The 17,095-nt window shown below is 44.5% G+C and overlaps 2 protein-coding genes across 2 annotated transcripts in view; one reads left to right on the plus strand and one right to left on the minus strand.

Moving 5' to 3' along the window:
• Positions 1-3,139: 3,139 nt before the first annotated feature.
• Positions 3,140-14,274, minus strand: TXNDC9 (thioredoxin domain containing 9). The gene is made up of 5 exons (XM_074859036.1): positions 14,157-14,274; positions 12,228-12,444; positions 9,881-9,999; positions 7,732-7,986; positions 3,140-4,686 (listed from the first exon to the last, which is right to left on the minus strand). The coding sequence occupies exons 2-5, from the start codon at positions 12,414-12,416 to the stop codon at positions 4,569-4,571; spliced, it is 681 nt and encodes a 226-aa protein (XP_074715137.1). The 5' UTR covers positions 12,417-12,444; positions 14,157-14,274; the 3' UTR covers positions 3,140-4,568.
• Positions 14,275-15,304: 1,030 nt separating this feature from the next.
• The window catches only part of EIF5B (eukaryotic translation initiation factor 5B), a 38,568-nt gene continuing 36,777 nt past the window's right edge, over positions 15,305-17,095 (plus strand). Inside the window, exon 1 of the mRNA XM_074859038.1 lies at positions 15,305-15,448. Within this exon, the coding sequence (XP_074715139.1) occupies positions 15,375-15,448 (74 nt within the window). The 5' untranslated portion in view covers positions 15,305-15,374. The remainder of the gene's footprint in view (positions 15,449-17,095) is intronic.

Genomic DNA, 17,095 nt, shown 5'->3' on the forward strand with positions numbered 1-17,095 from the left:
ATAACTATTAAGAGCATTTCTGTGTGCCTGGAATTCGCAATACAAAGCATTGAGGACGGTCAACATTTTAAGAACCAAACAGGAAGCAATTTCAGGCTTTTTTCTAGGGCAGCACACTAACAAAAGAAATAATTAGCAGGGAGGAAGAAGATCAGGAAATGAATTAATGTGGTTTTGTGTATTACAATCACCTGATTTTCATACAATGTCATCTTGGGAAAAGGCAATGGTTACTGAAGATTGCATGGTTTGTGAAGCAGATAAGTTATTTTTTAAACCTTTTTTATAAGAGTCACATGTTGAAATCATACCACTGGGCAGATGATGTCTGAACAGCTTGTGTTCAAAAAGGTAAAGTATTAACACAGATTCCACACTGAGCTGACACAGCTACATGGCTCCTGGATCAGTAGTGGTTTATTTTAGGCAGCTCAAACCATGGCCATAATAGCTAATCCAAAGAAATGTAGCCTTAGAAGATGTACCTCACGGGAGTTCTAAAAGCAAGTTTTCTTAACTACTCCCTTTCCATCAACAAGCATCAAATATCTCTCAGTGTACATGCACTTAAAATTAGTCCACTGAATTTGAAGATTTTTTTGAGTGATGCTCTGGTCTCATATGTACTACTTTAGCCACTTTGATGTGTTAACTTAAATTGATGAAGGTATGGGCATGTGTTCCCTTTTGCAGCATACAATGCAGAATGGTGCCCTCCAGGGGACAGATAATAAGGAGCATCTGGGAGACCAGAATGTCTTGGATCACTACAGTCATATCAGACTGGTTTAACATTGAAGGCTCCAAAGCATGATCCAAGAACAAAAGATCAGAGTAGACCTTCAGAGCAGTAATTTGCTCAAATGTGGTGGAACTTATCTATTTATTTATCCTTTAGAGGGGGCTCAGGGGCCACATCCCCCTCAGAACAGTTCTAAAATTTTCTTCTGTAACATCAAGTACCCTCCACCTCCAATTCCTAGAGAGGCTTTCTTTAAAAATTCTGGAGCGTAACCCTCTCTCTCAAACAGTTGTGAAGAGCTGTTCTAAAGAGACAGACAAATCAACCCACTACTGACAGAATTTTCCTTTAAAAAAGTAGAATACACAGCTATTGAATATGCAACAAGTACAAAAGATGTATTATTTCTGTGTCAACTTGTGCTTGTTTGTGTGCATATGTGAGAGACATGACAGCATCCCTTGCACTGGGTTGAGGGTATTGGCTTTACTTGTACATGGAAAACAAAAGGCTTGTTTTAAAGACCATACTGTTCAAAGCCCAATTTTTCTGCAGAAAAGTATTCCTTTTAGAATTTCTAGACGGGAAATAGCACAACGTGGATTACTTGGAACCAAGAACGGGAAGGCATCAATTAATCTTTCGAGTTGGCCTCCCTCAATGACCCATTACACTTACAGGCAATCCAACCTACTAATGGGGTCTGAGAGCAGCTGCTCAGTCACTGCCCTCTCCAGAGTTTGTTTCTCATCCATTCTCTTTCAGGAACCAGACTTCTTCATGCTTCCAAAAGCTCAACTCAGCAATTCTAGGCAGATTTCTTGAGCAGACATGGGATGGCACAAGAGTACCCAGTCAAGTCCAAATAATCTAGCATTAAGAGCTGAACGACACAGATCTTGTTTGGTTATTATTGTCTCCATGCATTTCTTTAATGATTACTTCATGCAAGCATCAAGCACAGACTTAAGCACTAATCATTACTAAAGTTAGATGCCGAGTTCATGCATAAGCCCCATAACTTCAAAAGCTGTATGTGAACATTTCTCATCTCTTTTGTATAATACCTTTTCATGGCTAACACATGCCAGACCAGGCACCATTTTGTGATTAGTCTAGGCTCAGGAACCTTATTTAGTCATGTCCTTACATATACGATCTATCTGCTGTAAGCAATTAATTACATGCAACCTGCATCCTCTCTAGATACTGCATATCATCATCTTCTCATCTATCAGCCATATTGCTGCTAGATGGATGTTGACAAAGTCAAGCTTTGTGCTTTTCAAGTCTGTACAGGTGACATCTGTTTGAGTCAGTGTTCTCTGTAATGTTTACACTTCTAGCTTGCTGACTCAAGTCTTATTACTATGGACACTTCATATGTGTCTATATACGCTACTGTAGAAGAATAATTTGTTCCTCACTACTCAAACCAGAAGAATTTCCAGTTTAAAGAATTTTTAAGTTTCAGCCAAAATAAAATTCTTGGATTTCGATTGTTCATCTCAAAGTAATGTGCAGATCAAGAATGGAGCTCTTACCAAGAGGACCATTCAATGACAGTTTTAATCTTCATTCAAGACAGAAAATGCAGAAAGCAGACATAAAAGACTCAAAGCAGACAGATCTAAAAGGCTGCTAGTTCAAAAGTAGTTTAAACGTATTAGTACAAACAGTCTCAACTCCCCCTTTTACTCAAACTATGCATTCCTGCAAACTCCTTGTATCAGCACTGGAGTGCATGTGGCCATATTACAAGCCAGATGAAGGAAGAGGTCCAACTGAAGAGTAACCTAGAAAAAAAATCAGCAGCTTGAAGTGACATGAAACCACAGACTCTGACTAAGACTTGCATTGAGTTTGTAATGGGGCTGTTCACACATGGAACCGAATAACCTCTAACAACGCACCATGCTGGAATCCTGACAAGCCCACACGTTTCCACACAGCACGCAATTACATTAGACATGATTTTATATTTCCGCAGCCTATTCAACATAATTAGGACTCAGAGATGAATACTGCCAAGGCACTCTTAAAAAAATACTGTTGGAACATTCGTTTCCTAAATTAAATTTCACCCAACAGGATTAAAAAAAAAAAAACAACAACGAACATTTCTTCTTTCTGATGCATTTAGAGAGTTTGTCATTAAAAAGGAGATCAACTTGAAGCAAGTCTACTTTATGCTTCTAGTAGATTAACAGGCAGCTGTGTACATCTTAAGCTGACTGCCTTCTCAAAGTGATGCTGTAATGCTAAGACAGAACTGTATGTAATTTGCTAGAAATCTAGAAAAAGCACATGCAACTTTCTCATGGACCTTATTAGAAGAAAAAAAAAATAACCCACGGCACCTAGATCACCTTATCTGAAAGGATGCAAAAGTCAACATTAGAATTAAAATATTTTTATTTCAATGTACATGAACAGAAATAAAATATAATTTTTTTAAACTTACTTACAGAGATATATTGCTGGGCTGGCCCAGTCACACATGTGCTCCACTACAAGGCAGCAAGACTGACTAGACCCACTTCATTGCTTTTGGGACCAACTGGATTTAAAGTACCACCTCAAAAGGGTCCTTCAGCACACAGCAAACTATTTTTTTTTTTAAAACAAAAGGAAAACTCATCAACTCTTCACCTAGCCAAAAACTTTCCATTGTGTTCCAAAGAAGATCTCCCATGAAAATTCTGCCCATTATTGAAGAATCGTACATAGTATGCGGTGCTATATCTAAACTTAACAGATCAAGGTTTCTCCCAAATACTTTTCTCTATTCTACTCTCTTGTACAAAGCATCTGCTATAAAATTCACACATTCAAAACCACAGAATTATACAAATCCATGAACAAGGCTGTTTTCAATAGGCTTGTTGCTATGTGCTATCACCCGCTCTATCAGCTTTAACATGCAGCGTACAGAGATGGTAAAAGGGCATTTCTCTTGACCATCTGTTTCGGAATTCACAGAAGTTACAACTGTTTTTACAACTTATAGTGCAACGTAGTTAAGTTATTCAATGTCATGATATGGCACCATAAGATAAGCAATCATTTTTTTTAAAATGCACAATTCCTTTACTAATAATTCTGTGGTGCTTTACTGATAATATAAGTAATAATAAATTTAAAAAGACAACTGGAAGAGGAATTGATAGGGAAAGATCTTTTTTAAAAGTGTCTATTATCTGCTTTAATAAAGAAAATTAGAAAAAACTCCAGAACTGTCAGATTCAAGGCAAACAAGAGGAAGTAGTTCTTCACATGACACAGTTAAACTGTGGACTCCTTGCCATATGATGTGGATGCTAGGATACTACGAGGACTTAAACAGATTTTTCTTCCACGACTTGAACCAGCAAATGCTCTCAGAGTTCCCCAAGCCACAGACTGCTTAAAGTATATTCTGGGGAAGCATTGTTATCTGCTCACCCTGTTTTCACTCTTCCTTGTGCATCTGCTTTTGGCCACTGAGACTGGACACTGGGCCAGAGGGACCTTTGGTCCGACTTGGTACAGTTGTTTGCAACAGTTACTTCAAAACACTTCATAAACTTATACTTAAGACAAAGTTCATCATTTGCCATGTTATTTAGTTAGAAGGACTCAGATTTTTGAATTACAAATAACTTCCAAAAGAGGAAAAAAAAAATATTTAAGCTTTTTTCTGCTATGACTCAGTTGTATAAAACTGTATAGAAAAATGAGCATTATGTGCAGATGTAATGAAAAGCAGTAAGCTTTATAAAAAACATTCGTAGAAATGTACCAAGCATAAACAAAAGATGATTTACAAATACATTTAGCTGCTCTTCTAGTCATCATCAGAATCTGAATCATATTTCTTTCCTCTGATGGTCTTCTTATCCAACTTCGTAAAGCTTGTTCCAAATTTCTTTTGACTTTGAAAAGGTGGGTCCATCAAATTTCCACTAGAAGAAAAGAGCAAGACATGCTGATTAAAACTGCATTCATGCAGACAGTAAGTAGCATCTCTACCTGTTTCTTCAGAAAAACACTGTAAGAGAACACAACCCATACTCCCTAAAGGCACCCTATGTAGCATTGTGGTGTTGCTAGCATAGCACATCCTGGACAAAATGGCCTGGATATCTGTAGTTAAGACAGGAGTGTGAACAGCACCTGTGAGTAGAGTTCTAAAGAAAAACTGTCTGAAATGGCTTTTGCTGCAAACTGATCACGCTAAAGAAACCATCTGTCAGATTAAACAGTAACCAGTGAATTACAGAGACTTTTCAAAATAAATGAGGAGCCAGAAGTACAAAAGAAGCTAAAATTTTGTAACAGGGACTTTGGAGTAGAAACAGATGAGTCAAACCTGGGGTTTGTACTGCCAGAAGTCACCTTGTACTATCTCTGCCTAGGCCAGGCAGAGCAGTTTCCCCATCGGACACTGCACTCCAGCTAGTGGATTATGGAGGGACTCATGCCTCAGTGTGCATGTACGACCTTGTAGGGGCTTTCCCAGCAGCGTGTGGGTCCACGTGTTGTTGGGCTCAGCAGGTGTTCACATAAAGCTGCAGCATCCACCTCTCCTACAGTGGGAGTGAGCAAGGAGCGGAATCCCCTCCCCTTGCTCAGAAAAGGGTGTGTGTGCTGTTACTCACATGACCTGTGAGGTGTTTGCATCTAAGGGTCAGTGAGTAAGCAAGTAGAACTTTCTGGATATAGCTATAGAAGCGTATTTAGAAATTCAGAGGTATTAACATTTCATAAATAACATTTTGCTGATATTGATCCTAAATGTACAGTTGACTGATTGCTAGTTAATTACATGTCAGTAATAGGTCAATAGACCACTTGAATCCTGATTTTGGTCAAACAATGTGACCTGAACAGTTTCTCCCCTAAATACAGTATATCCTTTCATCATCTGCTATCCCACACGTTGAAGGAAGAGAACCGTTTCTAGGCTCTGCTAAGGACTAGCTCCTTTTCAGGAACTCTAAAGAGCAGGACATTACAACAACTCCCCCACTCCACAATTTGCTAAGAGTGGAATACACAGTACTTTGTAGAGTCAAGTAGGAAGTAAAATTATGCCGAAAGCCAATGTACTAACATTTAGCAAATTCAATGCAGCTTGGTACAACACAACTAGAAAGACTTCTCCCATAAAAGGCTGTTGCTGTCTAGAATATATATCCAAGCTATCTTTGACTCCTCTGCATATTTGCTGAACAGGGAAGTGCGTATTACCACTGGTTTTGAATTATAAATTTTCACTTCAGTCATTTCCTCTGAAGTTCAACAGCTACTAAGCTAAAAGAAACAGTAGTTTCTTTGCCTTTAAGATACAACAATACTTCTTGCCAAAATTTGGACATTAAACATTGAAATGAATTCAGATAATGAAGTTTAAAATTAAAAAAAAAAGCCAAAGACATTCAAAACCAAAGAGCAAAATTAACCTAAAAAGATAAAGATGATGTTTTAGCCACACTGGAAAGCAAAGCAGAAACTTCTGGTAAATGATTCTCCTGTAAAGTTAGGCTATTCTGGTGACAATTATCTTCTATTGCCTTCTATCCAGTAGTCTTAACCGTGGGATTTATGATGATAATATTGTACTTCTACACAAATAATAATTTGCACTTCTGCAACTTATTTTCACTTTCTGTACTGTTCATGGGAAAAACCCCCCCAAACATATTAATCTGTGTAATATGGACTAAGATGCACTTTAAGGACAACTTCCTGAGTTTTCTCTGAAGTGGATTAAAAATGCTCAAACTTTACTGCATTGCTGTAAGGAACTGAAGGAGGAATGCCTCAAACATTGACACAGAAAACCTCAAGGACAAGCCGTGGCCTTTCTGATTAGTTTAAGGAATGTCACCCAAGGAAGTGGGAGTGTATTGAAGGACGCACCCCCCACTCCTTGCAGTTGCATTGACAAACTCCTTAGATAAACCCCAGAGGGGGGAAACGTGGACTGAGTGAAACCAAATGTTTCTCATCAAGCACAAGGACCGCTAATCACTGGCTCCATTGTGTAAGAGGCAACAAAGCTTGATAAGAGGTGAGCATTTCTGCCCCAGAAGCCAATGATTGCTGAAGAAGCATGAAGTCAGCAAAAGTCTGTGGGAACAGAGGAAAAACCAAAGGCGGGCAGGGTGAGCACGACCACTGACTCAACTGGACAAGGAGTGGTGGACCCCATTCCCCCTCAATGTACGTGCAGTACCCACGCTCCACCTTTTTCCTCATCCCTCATGGAAATGAGTTTGTGGAATATCTGCCCCTCCTCACCTGGTATGCTAATCAGCTGATAAAATGAACTTAAAAGGTGACAGAAACTTTGCTGAGTGTGCACTCACCACCCAAGACCCAGGACCTGAGATAATGCTGGATCCAGGGGTGGTGAACCGGATTTCTTTGACTCTCTTTCTCTCCTTTCTTTTTCTTTCCTTTCCTTCCTTTTCTTTCTTATAGATTTATAAGAGACCACATTGCCTATTATCCTTTTCCAAGTTTAAATTGTTTTCTATCACAAGTAAAACATTTTAACCGGTCATTTGGTGGTGTTTCACCTTAATTTAACCCGAGGGGAATCACAGAACCATTGCAACTCTCTGGGCTTCCAATCTGGGTCGTGACAATTGCAACTGTGACATCTAAACATTTACAGCTGATTTAGAAAGGATTACATTAGATGCGTGACACAGAGGCCATAACAAAGCAGTGTAGCTACTCTATACACCTCATGGCAAGACCTCTGTTTATTACTGTACAAAAAGGACAATGTAACACTCATTGTAATGTCTCAATGCTTTGCCAAAGAGATACTCTCTTCTTTCCCTTCCCAAAGTACATAGATTAAATAACTGGATTAAACTCTCAAGTTTTAAGCATACAATGTATCTGTCAAAGATACAAACTTTTCAGATTCTCCTGTCTGCATGTTCTCCTTGCACTGTATCTGAAAACAAAACAATCACAAACCAATTAATTACCTGTAATTAATTATGTCTGCACAGCCTAATCTCCATTCTAAGGTCTCTGTAGTGAAGTCGTCAGTGTTACCGAGATCAGTAAAGCCCACAACATAGTCTTGTGTTTTTCCATCTTTTACTAGTGCTAGAGTGGGAATTACTTTGATGCGCAGTCTCTCACACAAGAAAGGAGATTTTTCAGCATTTAATTTCAAGAATTTTGTCTCAACATGCTTTTTTGCCAATACAGTCAAATGTCTGTCCATTATTTGACACCTGTTAAAACAAAACCAAAACGAAATATATAAAGTGTTAGACTCAATATGCTGAAGAATATGTACTTTACAGAAAGTTTAAAAGGAACAGTAAAGAGCTAGTTTTATCATGTTAATTCCTCAGATATGACCTTTGTAATTAGGAATTTAGTTTCAAGAAAAACTGTGTTTCAAAGGTAGCTGGATTTAATGGCTAATAGAATAACAGCCTGGAGCACCTTTTTGCACAATTACACCATCCATTTCTCTAATTTCTTCCTAATTACTCCCCCACACACCTGAAAGCCTCTTTCATTTCTTAAGACCTGCATTTATTGATGAAGTTTCCCTCTGACTTCTATTCTTCCTGCTCTAGCTTCACTGCCTGTCAGATGGAAAAATTTCTCTATAATGAACTTCACATCTTCAGAAAAGTACTCTCACCATGTTAGTGTTTTGGTTTTTTTCCGTCACTACCTCCACAACTGAGATGCAGTAAAACTCATTGTACAGGAAAAAAAAAAAAAAAGTGATTTGCACAGACTGCTATAGGCAAAAATATTTGTCTTTTCTCCTGCAATGGAACAGGAGTGAGCATACAATTGTTGTTTCTCAGCTAAGGGACAGTAACGTGAACTGCTCAAAATACTTGTCAGATGACATACATTTGTGGACTTGTCATCTGCAATCTCAACTTTCTGGATTGTCTTCTTTAAGTGGTTTGGCTTTGCCGCATGAACTCTGTGATGTGACTGTCCTTTAACTCAAGAGGAGAGCCAAGCAGATCAAAAAGATCAAGTGGGCAAGGATGAAAGCAACTTGATAATTGGCTGGTAAACCTGACACATTTTCAAGCTGGTTGTCAGCACAACACATTTTACAAAGAACTCCCTCTAAAGGTCTTTCTCCTGTCTGAGTCTACACACTTTGTTGGTTCAAGAAACAAGAATCAAACGACTCAAACCTGTCCTAAGCTACTTTATTTGCAGAGACAGTTTTTCAACTTCTTTGAATAAAATCTAGCCAAATACAACTGCTTCAGATATTTCTGAAACTTAAACATTTAACTTAGAAAACGTAGGACACAGATAACCTCACTGCATAATCCAGCTCTTCCAATTTTTCACATTGAAGCTGTTTCAGTTTATATTCTATAAGGTAGAGAGAATATAACACCTTGGGGGGCGAAAAACCAACCAACCAGCCAACAATAGGATTAACTGTCTCCTCCTCCAACAAACTACTCTACTTTGCAACTGCATTTTAACAGAAGACATTGAGACGGACCCACTGAGGAACAGCCTACAACCCAGGACTTTGGAAATTCTTCCAAGTGGGAGATCTTAATTTAGGTTCCTATTCTGAGTCAGGACATACTCTCAGATCTAGGTCTCTCACACCCTAAAAAAGTGACATAATCACAAAGGGAAAGCAGCTGCAATTGGTATCCACAGGTCCTTTCAAAGTTAAAGGTTAAATTCTGAAGATGCCTAGACAAGTTTTTTGTTTTATTTTCATTTGCCAGAACTATCCAGAATATCTCTGTCTGGAATAACCAAAGTGATGCTTTTTAAATGCTGTTCTTGTATGGTCACTATGTTTACAGACCTGGCTCCCTCAAACTAAATCAATAATGAAACACAGCACTGAAATATTGCCAAAGAAGTTATACATTTATATTCTAATCAACTGTGTAACAGAGTATTAATTGTTGTCAAATCAGGTTCAGATTAACTGGAATGAAAAAAAATAAAAATCAAATGCCTTGAGAAGGGACTGAAATTTGGAAAATGAAGGAATTTGGATAGTTCTAAAAATGCATACTTTTTTGTGGGATTTGAAAGAACAAAGGAACATGTCAGTTTTTGTAGATATCTATAAATAAAAGGTTTTTGAGCATAGCTTATTTACTATACCTGAAAGTTGTATCTCTATAGAAATGGCAAACAACGTTTTTACTTTCTTTGACTTCTTGGAAAAAGTCTCTCTCACTTGGGATTTCTCTGTATTCTCCATGTCCTTTTGAAAGCCATTCCTTTTGGAAAACATAAAACGAAATAATTAGCATGGAGTTTGTTAGTCCTGCACCTGTCATGCAAGCTCTACAGCTTTTAAGAAAACTTAAAAGAGGGGGCCTGCAGTGGAAACCCATTTCATACAGTAATAGGAGGAGAAACAAATTACTTCTCCCCTTTTAGTTCTGTTTGGAAAATACGCAAATGCCACTACACTAAACAATACTTTTGGGCTGCTTCTTTCTCAACAGATAGGTGGTTGAGCAGTAAGGTTGCTTATTTGGAAATACAAATCTTGTACAGAGCTGCATAAATGTCTGCAGTGCAGCGTCTCAGTAAGGCTAGAATAGTTCAAAGAGAACACCAACGACAGAAAATTCTCAGCATTTGAAAACTGCTAACTGACAGCTTGGACCACTCTCTCTAAAATGTTTTTGTACACTCAAAGAACTTGTCTACAACTGATTCAAGTCATTACAAGTGTTAAAATAGATTTCTTCTGATTTTACCCCTCTGAAAATATCAGGGATAAAAAAGCCTACTAACTCACTGGCCACAGATGATGTTTACCTATCAAATATACACTGAAGGTATCTTAATATGAGCCAGGCTTCCAGAAAACCATTCAGAAAACACATGCATGTTAGTCATAAAATGTATGGAGAAACAGAATTTCACAAGCTAAAATTTACAGACTTCAAAAACTGCCTGATTACGTGCAAATACGTTTTAGAAAAAGCTAATCTAGATTTTCAACAAATGCACTTCAGAAAAAAACCCCAGCTTCTACAATACTGAAAGTTAACTGTAGTGTATTAAAACAAACAAGTACAGACTAAGCTAAACAATTCAAAGTAGTGCAGTATGACAGAACTTGTCAAAAAACTTTAGTTTCCAGTGGGGGGGGGGAAATTTAGATAAATCACTGTTCTTGGACTTGCAGTTTTGTCTTAGCAGAGTGAAAAAAAGCCAAAGTTTCCAAACAAACCAAAAATATGCTGTAAACTAGATTAGGACAGAACAAAGAATTTCCTGAACATCGTGCACATTAAGAATGCATAGAACTATGAGCACATGAAGAAGTCATCATAATGCAAATCCATCCATGATGACCTATCATTCAGCAGTGGGTATGCTTTAATGCCCCTCTGCACAATCCTATTCCAGAATAGTGTGAGAGCATACTCCTTTTACTGAGTAGTATTTCAAATTTGCATTTGAAAATACAAATGAATGGTGACTTAAGATCAACTGACATGAACAATTTTTTGCATGAGAACCACCACATGTTCACATCCAAGAACACCCAAGTGTTATGAGAAGGAAAACACTAGAATCAAATATAAACTGAACTGTCGAAGACAAGCAAATAGCATGCCACTTTTTCTACTTCTTTGTTTAGAAAATCAAAGCCGCTAACACTGCCTGTCCTCCAGCATCCCAACTGTGCCATGACATTTTACTGCGCTCCCGTTTCAAAGCACGGTATTAACTTCAAACCACAGTGAGAGAATCTCCTTTCAAACCAGTCACCTTCCCCCCAACCCAGTCTATTTCTTTGTTTAGGTTTGTTTAGATGGAGTAAGCTAGTAGACCTGTGGCTTCCCTACTTACAATTCAGGTCTCACACCAACATTTTGGCGATAACTATGTTCAAAGAGACTTTTTGGGTAGCATAAAGACCACAATTTAGCATGAGGTATCGGGGATCAAAGCAGAGTTTCTTTCCTGCAAGAATAAATGTGCAGTCATACCAAAACAACATTTCATTGAGTTAGAACGAGTGGGACAAATGATTCCACCCTAGGAACAAGGAAAGACCCTGTATCATTCTTCTACAAAATACCTTAAGAGCACGCATCACTTACGTGCTGTAAGTAACAACCTCCAGAATTCAGGAGCCTAAAGGCTTATGATTAGGTTGCCTACAAGGGTTATGTTTCCAGACAGCAATGTTCAGTGAATACGAACACACTCAAATCTTTGTATGAGACTCTTTATCCTACCCTTATTGTAAACAATCACAGAGGTTCTTCTCTCCCCTTGTTGAAATATACAAAGCATGCACACATGAACAGACACTCGATTTCCTGGATAACTTAAAATTAGTAAGTACAGAAAGGTGAGGAAAAAGAAAAAAAACCCACAAAACCCCAAAAAACTTAGTTCACATTTACAGTTTCCCTAGGATTTCCAAAAAGGCTGTTACACCGTACACATCAAGAGTCAATATTACTACAGGAATTACTTGTTTCTGCTGCTGGGCCTTTTTTAGTGCCTCAAGCCTCCTTTGTTTAAGGCATTCCAATTCATCTTCATCCATTTGATCCAGCTTCTGCAGTTCAGCATCCAGATGTTCTTCCACAACCTTAGTAGTCTGAAGTATTTCATTCTCCAGAACTTTTTGAAGTATTTCAACAGAGGTATCAGCAGCCATCTTGAACTAGAAAGGGATCTCTTCAGAGCTGTGGAAACAGTGATAGTGGAATTAACATATATACAAACACTTAATTAAAAGCCTGACCTCTCTTACTTGTAGTTCACACTGTAGAGAAACAAAATGCTATGCTATTTGAAGATAACAGTATATAGTTCTTCTCTATATTGCAACCCCCTTTGGAGAACAGTTTCACAGCGAACACAGATGGCAACAAAGATACCAGTCAAGGCCCATTCTCTCAATCCCAAAGGCAGCTGTTGAAAGTGCACAGGAACCTGAAATTACTTGTTAATATAAAGAAGCAAAATTGACCAGTTCCAAAGGAACACTCATCCTGAGCCAGATCCATGTACCTTTACTAAATATGCTGGAACTAGAAAATGCAATCAGAAGCTTCCAAGCTGCTGGGAGGACATGTAAAATGTCTCAGAATAAGTCTAAGCAATGCTCAGTATATAAGCTTCCACCAGTAGTTTAACTGCAATTACTTTAAGAACCTGATTATTAACATGTTTAAATCTGAATTAACACCCCTCTCCTCAGCTAAAAGAAAGACAAGGTGCTCAACAGCAAATGCTTTAGGCCAATACACTTCTTCAACTAGTACAAGAAAAGTGCTACTGCAAACACAACCCTATGGCAGCCAGCAATTCACCGCTACCTAATTGTTGTGTGAAGAACCGCAGCTAAAATAATTTTCTGTAAAGTTCTCCCTGACCAAACACTTCAAAAGGCACAAAATACCAAGCCTTGGGTGCATGAAGAGCTGGGGCAACATAATTGATTGTTCTACTCAGTAAACTTACACTACCAAAAACTATCACTGTAATAAGTGACAGTTTTGAAACAGGAACAGTGCACAGTCATCCTAATCAGACTCTTAACCTACAGGCCAGGGATTTGATGTGCTGAATTTGGGTTCCAGAGTACTCTTGGCTGTATTTCAGAATAGCCAAACTACAGGTGCCATTGGCTTTGTAAACACTTTGAGGCAAGAAAGCATTAAGTAGTGACGGGCAAAGTACCAACATCACAGCAGCACTCCAAGTGTAACGCAACATCAGCATTGCTGCTGACACACTCCACATGTGTCACAGCCACGCTTGCTCCGACCTGCAGCACCTTCTCTTGAGTCCCTCTCCTCGAAGCAGCCAACTACAAAATCTCTCCGTTAGTGCTTTCTATCCCCCTTTCTTCTATTTCTAGAGGAAGTAAGAACCTTGCTAGTGCAGGTCAGAGGCCACTAGGTCTTCAGGAGAGGGAGGGAACCCTGCTGAGCTGGGGCAAAGGGAGACTTGCCCTTCAAGCAAACAGCAAGAAAAACGGAAAACCAACTCCAGCCAGTCTCCATTACAGCCCGAGGTCCGCAGAGAGCTCCCAGCTCCCCAGGCCGCGGAAGCCTAGGTGCCAACAAGCGCTCCGTTCCCCACGCAGCTGGGGGCCTGCACCCACGGCCCACTCCTGGGGGACTCGGCGCCACCGACGGGGCCGCGGCCCTGCCCTTTCCGCTAGGGAAGAGCGCTAGGGGCCCGGCCGACACCGACCACCGGCGGGGCCGACACACGGCGGGACATCGCGCAGGCGCCGCGCGCTCCCGTGGGGCCGCTACAAACAACGGCCGCCCACCCAGCTCCTGACGAGCTCTCTTTCCCTGGAAGCCTCACCCTCCCCAGACCACAGTGACCCCCCACCACCCACGGCAAGCAGCCGGACCCCTAACAGCCAACCACCACTCACCCCTCCTTCTCCGCCGGGCCAGGCCGGGCCGTGCCGTGCCCCTTCCGCCTCTCCCGCCGGCCAGCCGCGCCCCACCGACGTCTCGCGAGAGCCACGGCGGGGCGGGGCCGGCCGTCGCGCGCACGCACACACGCGGAGCTCTCCGACGCGCTCATTGGCCGGGGCGGCCGGCGCGTCCGTGGGGCGGCCGGCACCCAGCGCGCACGCGCCGCACCAGTGTGGGTGTTGCACCTGCGGTCGGCAGCCGGGAGGGCGGGCGCGTGTCTGCCCCGCGGGAGGGGCGGGGGCCAGGCGCGGCCCCTCCCCTTCCGCCCCGCAGCTCCGCCCCGGGGGACACTCCCTCTACCGGGACGCGCTGCCCGTCAGAGTCCCGTTCCCTTAGCAACCGCGCTCCCGCCGGCACGCGCGGCGGCTGTCTCGACCTTTACCGCCCTTTGACCCGCCGAACGGGGGTCTGCGGGGCGCCGCGCGGTTCCCCCGGGGCGCGGAAGCGGCGCCGCTCTAGGCTGCCGGCCTCCCGCCGCCGCGCTGCTCTGGGCGGGGCTCGCCCGCGAGGGGGCGTGTCCCGCCCCGCCCCTTCCCTCTCCACGGCGGGGCGGGTGCGCAGCGGATGCCGGCGGGAGTTGGGCGGGCTTGTCGTCGTCGTCGTCGTCGCCGCCGCCGCTGCCGCCTTTCTGGGGGACTCCTCGGGGTTGGGCGTGTGAGGCCGAGCCCCCGCAGGGGCGCGGCGGGGGCGTAACGGCCGGGAGCCGCGGGGCTGGGCCCCTCGAGCGATGCCGTGAGGTAAGGGCGGCCCGCGCGGCGCCTCGGCGAGAGCAGGCGGGGCTGGCAGGGGGCGGGCGCCGGGGCTGCGGCCTGGCTCGGCCGGAGCGCTCCGGCAGTCCCCTTGCGGAGTCGGCTGTGTTGGAGTAGCCGGGGCTTGGCGGCTCTTTGCGCTAGAAGACGCACAGATTTAAATAATGGAATATTAAAGTGTGTTTTCAAAAAAACCCAAGTGTTCTGCTTTCTTGTTTCCTGGAAATCTGATTCCCCGGTGCTGAAGTATGCTGATTAGGAAAGTGGGGCGGGAAGATAAACTCTTGGCCTTTTCTGCAGGCCGCTGGGAGCCTGGGTGCGAGAGACTGATAGGGCGTTGTGGGTGTATAAAGGCAGAGAGAGGAGAGCGTGAGGGGTTTAGGGAGTGAAGCAAGATGGAGGTACTGATCCTGAGGCAGAAAGATGAAGAGAACCGTGAGGCTTGCTCTGTCCACAAAAGCAATTACTGTAACAGAGCGACGACAGCAACAGAAAAGGTGCAGCTCTCGAAGCATATGAAATAGCTTGTTGACTGTCACCACTGTTTTTCCTGCTTCATCTTGCTTTGCTCTTGAGAAACGTGGCCAGGAGGAGGTGGGGTTGCACCTGAGAGGCCCCTCTGCCATGACACACAGTGTTTGCCATCTTCCGTGCCATGTTTCTGTGAATGTAGGCTGTCTTCTCCGGCTCCCAGCAGCAGTATCCAAGCTCCTGTGAGAGAGCGCAGCACCGTTTCAGCTCTCCTGCTACAAGGCTTCTTGGAGGGGAGAGGAAGGAAAAACTTGGTACGCTGAGAAAATCTGGCGAGGAGGGAAGGAAATACTTTTGATGTTGCTGCCTGGCAACCAAGCTCCCTGCAGGGCAACCTCTTCTGTCCCCAGCACTGAGTTTGATCATTGCCCCTGCACTGGGCTGTAAATCCAACCCGGCCGCCTCTGACCCCCCCGTTTTGGCGGGAGGCCACTCACCACAGGGTCAGGCAATGGACTTTAGTTGTTTACACTTCAGCTCCAGCATGGGACAGCGCTGGGGATAAAGGACCAGCTGAGCCCCACAAAGGGCTGGGGGAGCGCAGCTTGCGTGCATGGAGGAAGAACAGCGAGGCGCGCTGGGCAGCACTTGCCTGCGTGCCTTACACCTGAATTACCGCCCTGTCGCCGTGCTGGCGCGGCGCACCCTAAAAGCTTTCCCCTTAACCTCTCCCTTCCCCTGCTTCGTCCCAGCTGTCCTGTTTACCTGCAGATTAAAGCTTTCCGAATGTGCTTATTTTGGTGATGCAGTCGGTTTTTGTAGCCAAATGGGCTACAATCCTTGCCGGGAGTTCTGGGCCTCTGTGCAGCCGTCTGGGGAGGCAGGAGGACTAGAGGGAAACTACAGCTTTGGGGCATCACTTAGAAATTTGCTAGGGCTGTCTGTGGACCAAACCGATGGGAACAAAGCCGATTTCAAGAAGCCGGTCGCTGCAATCCCCCGAGAGCGGCCGTGTCCCCGGCGAAGGGGCCGCCGCTGCTGGCTCTCCCCTCCCCGGCCTGGGCCTGGGCCTGGGCCTGGGCCTGGGCCTGGGCCTGGGCCTGGGCCTGGGCGCGCCGCCTGCTCCCCCTCCGGCCGGCAGGGGGCGCCAGCGCGCGGAGGCGCCGGGGCGGCCGCTCGTCGCGTGCCGGCGCGGGGCAGGCCGGGACGGCCGGGGGCGGGGCGGGCGCGTGCGCGGCGCGCGGCGGGGCGGGCCGGTGGGGGCGGCTTTACCATATGCACGGGGCTGCGCGCGGGCGGCCGGGCAGCGCTGAGGCGGGGGACGGGCGCCGGGGCCGTCGCCATGGGCAAGAAGCAGAAGAACAAGAGCGAGGACAGGTAGGGTGGCAGCCGCCCCTTCTTCTCGCCCCCCTCCCCGGGCCGCTGACAGCGGCGGCTGGCGCCGGTGCCGCGGCGCTGAGTCAGGCCCTGCCGCGGCTCGCGGCCTCGTCGGAGGCGGCGGGCAGGCCGGGCGCGGCCCGGCGGCCGATGGCCTGGTGGCGGCAGGGCGGGAGGGGCCCGGTCGTGGCCCTCGCCACGGGGGGAGCGGTACCGGCTGTGCCGGCGGGCGCGGCCGGCGTCGGAGGCCGCCCGAGGAGCCGGCGGCCGGGGGGGCGGCTGGATGTCGTGGAGCG

Source organism: Strix uralensis, chromosome 2 (assembly GCF_047716275.1).
Source record: "Strix uralensis isolate ZFMK-TIS-50842 chromosome 2, bStrUra1, whole genome shotgun sequence".
NCBI lineage: Eukaryota > Metazoa > Chordata > Aves > Strigiformes > Strigidae > Strix > Strix uralensis.

What these genes read in the sequence shown, in the direction of transcription:
- TXNDC9 (XM_074859036.1), bottom strand. Translation starts at nt 12,416, where the DNA reads ATGGCTGCTGATACCTCTGTTGAAATACTTCAAAAAGTTCTGGAGAAT. An exon ending in AGGCCCAGCAGCAGAAACAA is followed by an intron (nt 10,000 to 12,227) that starts GTAATTCCTGTA and finishes GTTTTCCAAAAG; the next exon opens with GAATGGCTTTCAAAAGGACA. An exon ending in TATAGAGATACAACTTTCAG is followed by an intron (nt 7,987 to 9,880) that starts GTATAGTAAATA and finishes TTGTTTTAACAG; the next exon opens with GTGTCAAATAATGGACAGAC.